The 5,541-nt window shown below is 51.8% G+C and overlaps 1 protein-coding gene across 2 annotated transcripts; it reads left to right on the forward strand.

Annotated features, from left to right (window-relative positions):
• Nucleotides 1–554: 554 nt before the first annotated feature.
• Nucleotides 555–5,197, forward strand: LOC102746000 (small ribosomal subunit protein uS4). Of its 2 annotated transcripts, XR_014141589.1 has the most exons (4): nucleotides 555–656; nucleotides 875–990; nucleotides 1,082–2,024; nucleotides 2,474–5,197. XR_014141589.1 is itself a non-coding variant. In XM_081809552.1 (3 exons), exons 2-3 carry the CDS (start codon nucleotides 894–896, stop codon nucleotides 1,297–1,299), a joined length of 315 nt encoding a protein of 104 aa, XP_081665678.1. In that variant the 5' UTR covers nucleotides 555–656; nucleotides 875–893; the 3' UTR covers nucleotides 1,300–5,197. The 2 variants fall into 2 exon arrangements, 1 of the variants encoding a protein (XP_081665678.1); XM_081809552.1 differs by having other exon boundaries at nucleotides 1,082–5,197.
• Nucleotides 5,198–5,541: the final 344 nt, after the last annotated feature.

The following is a 5,541-nucleotide window of genomic DNA, read 5'->3' on the forward strand; positions in this document are numbered from 1 at the left end:
AAACCCAAAGGAAACTCCAAGATAGGAACTGCGGTTTTTGGTGAATGAATGAGGCCCACGGTGCGGGAGGGTGACTTCCCCCTAGTGGGAGCCGCAGGCACCGGTGACTTGTTCCAGGTGAGACCCGATTCCCGGTGTGGGGATGCGCGGGAGGTAGGATTGCAATCCGGTGCGGAGGGAAGGCGCGCGCTGCGCGCTCGAGCAGGGCACGCAGGCGCCCTGGAGGCCTGGCCTCTGCACCTGCTGCCCAGACAGGTGTGCAGCCTGCGTGCGCGGGGGCGGGGGGGGGGGTTCCCGGCCGAGCCTCAAGCGGACGCCACTCCGACGCGAGAGCCGCCGACCTCGGGATTGGGGAACAAAAAGGGCCTCCCCCGGAAGGTCGCCGAGCTCCAGCCCGCCGGCAGAACAGGGGCGGAGCCGGCGGCCCACCTCCCAGCGCGCGTGCGCCGCGACCCGCGTCGGCGCCGGGCACGGTCGTCCAGCTCAGCTCGCCGCTCTGGCCCGACCTGTCGTCTCGAATGCTTTTCCGTCCGCCAACGCCTCTTCTGATTGGTACAGGCGTGCGGCGTGCGCGCTGACGTCACCAGGGCGCATCGTTGCTATAAAAGCGTGGCCGGGCGGCGCGTGCTTCTCTTTCTCAGATCTCGGAGCCTACGGTAAGGTAGGGTGTGGTACGCTGCGCGCTCGTCAGGGTGTGGGTCGCGAGGTCGTGCGGACCCCCGACCTTATTTATATGAGTACGCAGAAGTGGGAGGCGGTGGGACGGGACTGCACGCGGCAGTGCGGGCCATGCGGGGCGCGGAGGCGGCGCGGCCGCGGGACCGTGCAGGCGGCGTCCGCGGCCCTCACGCGCCCGGCTCGCCCTCCCGCGCAGGCGCACGCGCGCAGCCAACATGCCGGTGGCCCGGAGCTGGGTTTGTCGCAAGACGTACGTGACCCCTCGGAGGCCCTTCGAGAAGTCGCGCCTCGACCAGGAGCTGAAGCTGATCGGTGAGCGGCCGGGACCCGGTTTCCGCTTCCGGGGGCTGGAGGGCGGGGCCGCAGCCGGGCCGGCCCCGCTAGCAGCGCCCTCTTCCGGCAGGCGAGTACGGGCTCCGGAACAAACGGGAGGTCTGGAGGGTCAAGTTCACCCTGGCCAAGATCCGCAAGGCTGCGCGGGAGCTGCTGACGCTGGACGAGAAGGACCCGCGGCGCCTGTTCGAAGGTGCGTGGGTGACGCCGGCCGCCCGGGCCCGGAGCGAAGGCCTGGACTGCGGGGCGGGGGGGGGGGGGCTGGGATATTGGGGGCCGCGGACATAGGTGTCTTCTCCACGCCTGTGGTTGCGGTCCGGGATTTCTCCCGGAGCGAAGAGTGGGCGTGATGCCGTTGAGACTACCGGTATCTCTCCGACTGTGGGGTAGCAAGCCTGTTGATAAAGTGGCTGGAACTTCGTGAGGGTTCCCTGAGTGCCTTGTGTTCAAGCTCTCTTGTGGGTCCCTGGATCTTCCCGACAGCCGCCTAGGGGTGGCTTAGAGGTGAGCGTCCTAGGGACGGGGCGCCACGAACTCCGTGCTGGGGGTGCGCTGAGATGTTAGAGGAAGCTCAGGGAACGGGACCCAGCGTGACAGAACCGTGACAGGTAAGAGACTCCCGATTAGCCCTGGTGTGGAAGACGGAACTTGTGTGGGAGTTCACGTGGGAGTGAGCGATGCCGCAGCTGGTTTGGTGTCGATCCCTAAATTGGCTGCCTTGCACCTGAGCTTAGGGAATCTTGGTTTGTGGTGAAGAGCAGGAGGGGCTGGGATTCCTGCCTGGCTTTTCCCGAACTCTTCGAAGTTACCGGTTTGCTTTCTCTCCCAGGGCATGCCTAGGACGGAAACTTACTTCTACACGTGAGCGTGGGTGGTCATTCCTGTCAGAGGCTGAGGAAGGCATGGAGCTTGTTTAAGCAGTAACATGATCACACAGTCGAGAAAATTCAGGAATCCTCCCCCGTGGATGCTTGGGTGGGACTTCATCCCAAAATGTGGGGAGTCAGCCCCAGGTAGTTGAGGACAGAGGGATGTCGTTGGATAGAGCCACTCAAGTCTAGTCGGAGCAGCAGCCTCGTGGCAGACTGGGCAGGGTTGAGCCGCAGGTAACCCTGCAGTATTTGTGGTTTCCTGTGTCAGAAGTGGAAGTTACAGGGGAAAGGCAGCACCACAGGTTGTAGGCTTTCTGGGTGAACGAACCCATCTATCCCCCAGGACAGGAGGGAGGAGCTGCAAGCTTTGCCTGTGTCTGGAGGTGTTAGTTCCTGATACAGCCTGAGGTCTGGCCTTGCCTACTGTGAGGCCTGCAACTTTCGGCAAGAAGCTTCTCTGATTCTTGTCTGTCAAAAAGACAGACTCTTGCACCAGTTGCAGCCAGCATGTGGCCAGGGGTTCATAGAGGTGTGGGGGGCTCTATCCTAATGGCAGCCGTAAGGAAAGTGGTATTACATCCGTTTTTCAGAACAGAAACTAAAGTAGCTCAGTGTTTGCCTTGTGCCATGATGACAAGGAGGGGCCTCTGCCTCTGAGGATTGTGCACATTGTTTTATATTTGGAAAACGTTCTTACTGTTCGGATTGTTCTCACTTTGGCCAGATGGAGCCCAGGTAACTTTTCAGTTGTTGGACATATTCCTGTTGAAGGTACAAAGTTTTATTCAGTGTGCACTGAAAATTAATTATTATACGTATATAAGGCTTTTTTGGGTGTTGATGGAATGGCTGGGCCTCCCTATTTTAACAGTGTGTAGATGGTTCGATGGTAAATGTGAAATGCGTTTGTTTTTTAATGATAGTGGTTTTATTTTACCTAGAAGTCTCTAAGTTGGAGATTTTAAACTTCGAATTCTTGAAGTTTCCGTTCTCTAGCATAAGGACAAAAAGGCATAATAAAGTGTCCTAGCTGGTAGATAACAATACCAAACTCGTTTTTTATTTTTTTAAGATTTTTATTTGTTTATTTGACAGAGTGAGAGCACAGGTAGGGAGAGGGAGAAGCAGACTCCCACTGAGCAGAGCCTGATGGAGGGCTCAATCCCAGGACCCTGGGATCACGACCTGAGCAGAAGCAGACACTTAACTGACTGAGCCAGCCAGGCGCCCCGCCCCAAACTCGTTTTTATTTGCCTGTTGGGTAGCTTTTGTATTAATATTTAAACATCCTTGTTCTCTTTTAAGCAACGTATAATTCACAGACCACGTTACATAGTTCCAGATGTACAGCATAGCAATTTGATATTCCTATATACTGTGAAATGAATACAGTAAGTCCAGTTAACCCCGTCCTAAAGGCTTTAAAAAAGATACACTCCGGGATGCCTAGGTGGCTCGGTCAGTTAAGCGTTTCCCTTTGGCTCAGGTCATGATCCCAGGGTCCTGGAATCGCACCCTACCTGCTTTGGGAAGCCTGTTTCTCCCTCTGCCTGCCGTTCTCCTTGCTTCTGTGCGTGTGCGTGCTGTCAAATAAGTAAAATCTCTTTTTAAAAGGAGATACACTCTTAGCAACATTGTAATATACAGTAAGTATAACTGGAAGTTTGACCACCCATTTCCCCTGTGCCTCTGGCAACCACCATAATGTATCTGTTCTCTGTATCTATGAACTTGAGGTGTTTTTTGGTGATGGTGGTGGTTTTGTTTAGATTCCACGTATAAGTGAGACTATGGGATTTGATTCTGAGTTAGTCCACTTGGCATAATGCCCTCAAGGTCCATCTGCGTTGTTGCAGGTGGCGAGATTTCGTTCTTTTATGGCTTAGTAATACCCCAGTGTGTGTGTATATACTACCTCTGTTACCCATTCAACTGTCAGTAGATGCTTAACGTTTCCGTGTCTTGGCCACTGGAAATAATGCAGTGAACATGGGGGAGCTTCTGTCTTCCAGTTAGCACTTTAATTTTCTTTGGATAAATACCCAGAAGTGAGATTGCTGCATCATAACTTTGAGGAACCTCCATACTGTTTTCCATAGTGACTGTGCCACTTTGCATTTCCACCAACAATGCACAGGGGTTCCTTTTCTCCACATCCTCACCAGCACTGTTGTCTGTTGGGTTTTAGATCTAGCCAATCTGACACGTGTGAGGTGAACTCCCTGTGATTTTGATTTGCATTTCCCTGATGAGTGATGACGAGCACCTGTTCATGTACCTGTTGGCCATCTGTGTCTTAGGGAAAACATCTATTCAGATTCTCTGCCCATTTTTAAATTACATTGGAATTTTTGCTATTGAGTTGGAGTTGCTTGTGTATTTTTGGTGTTAACCTCATGTCAGAAACGTGATTTGCAAGCATTTTCTGTTTTTCAAGATGGCTTTGGGGTCTTTTGTGGTTCCGTACAAATCTTAGAGTTGATTCTTTGTTCTACTTATATGGAAAACGCCTTTGGTGGGGCGCCTGGTGGCTCAGTTGGTTAAGCCTCTCTCTGCCTTCAGCTCAGGTCATGATCCCATAGTCCCAGGATAGAGAGCCCCACTTGTGCTCACACCACGCTCGTGCTCTCAGATGTTTAAAAAAAGAAAACACCTTTGGAATTCTGATAGGGATTCCATTAAATTTGTCTATTGCTTGGGGTAATGTGGGTATTTTAACAATGTTTTTCCAAATATGAGCATGGAATATCTTTTCATTTTGTGTCTTCAGTATTTTTCTCATCAATATCTATAGTTTTTAGTGTACAGGTTTTTTATCTCTTTGGTTAAATCTATTTTTGGGTATTTTATGTTTGTTGATGTTTTGTAAATAGGAAGACACCATGTTTTCTGTTCGGCATTCATCAATGCAAAAAACAAAGCCATGTTATGACTTGAGGTATTGGGAAAGGTAAGAGTGTATTTTTCCATTTTGATCCTGACTCTTTCCCATCGGCTGTGCTAGGAAAACTGTCACTTTACACAAAGTCATGGAGCTTTCCCTGGGAGCAAGGAGTCATGATGCCAAGAATATTGGAAGTGCCCAGTAATATGGAGCTTGCTTGAATTGTTTTGCTGTAATTAAAGATAATGGCCACTTCGGGCGCCTGGGTGGCTCAGATGGTTAAGCATCTGCCTTCGGCTCAGGTCATGATCCCAGGGTCCTGGGATTGAGTCCCGCATTGGGCTCCCTGCTCAGCGGGGAGCCTGCTTCTCCCTCTGCCTCTCTCTCTCTGTCTCTCATGAATAAATAAATAAAATCTTAAAAAAAAAAATAATGGCTACTTCATAACAAGTGAAACATCCTCTTTAAGGGGGGGTGGGGATAGTTGGGTTTTACCCCAGTGACAGTGTGTTGATTAGCTGTGAGCCTTTGTGGTAATCACAGTGAGCGTGAGCCTTCGGGCCAGGGTTTGCCCCCAGGATCACAAAGGCAGTCCAGGATGGAGTTGTCCGGAGCTGTGGGCCCGGTGCAAGACCTCCTGTGCTTGGGGCTGCTGGGAAAAAGTCAGAAGCTGACATCTGCTGAGTTCTCTCTTGCCATGCATTGTTAGCACATCCACACCATAATTTTTTTTAGTGAAAACCACAGAATGATAAAGTGAATGACGATACTCAA

The sequence above is a fragment of the Leptonychotes weddellii genome, unplaced genomic scaffold (assembly GCF_054177405.1).
Source record: "Leptonychotes weddellii isolate Sample4059 unplaced genomic scaffold, ASM5417740v2 HiC_scaffold_10910, whole genome shotgun sequence".
In the NCBI taxonomy this organism is placed as follows: domain Eukaryota; kingdom Metazoa; phylum Chordata; class Mammalia; order Carnivora; family Phocidae; genus Leptonychotes; species Leptonychotes weddellii.

Excerpts from the sequence above, each read along its gene's own strand:
- LOC102746000 (XM_081809552.1), top strand. The coding sequence starts at position 894 with ATGCCGGTGGCCCGGAGCTGGGTTTGTCGCAAGACGTACGTGACCCCT. Across the intron at positions 991-1,081 it reads CCAGGAGCTGAAGCTGATCG|GCGAGTACGGGCTCCGGAAC; the intron begins GTGAGCGGCCGG and ends CTCTTCCGGCAG.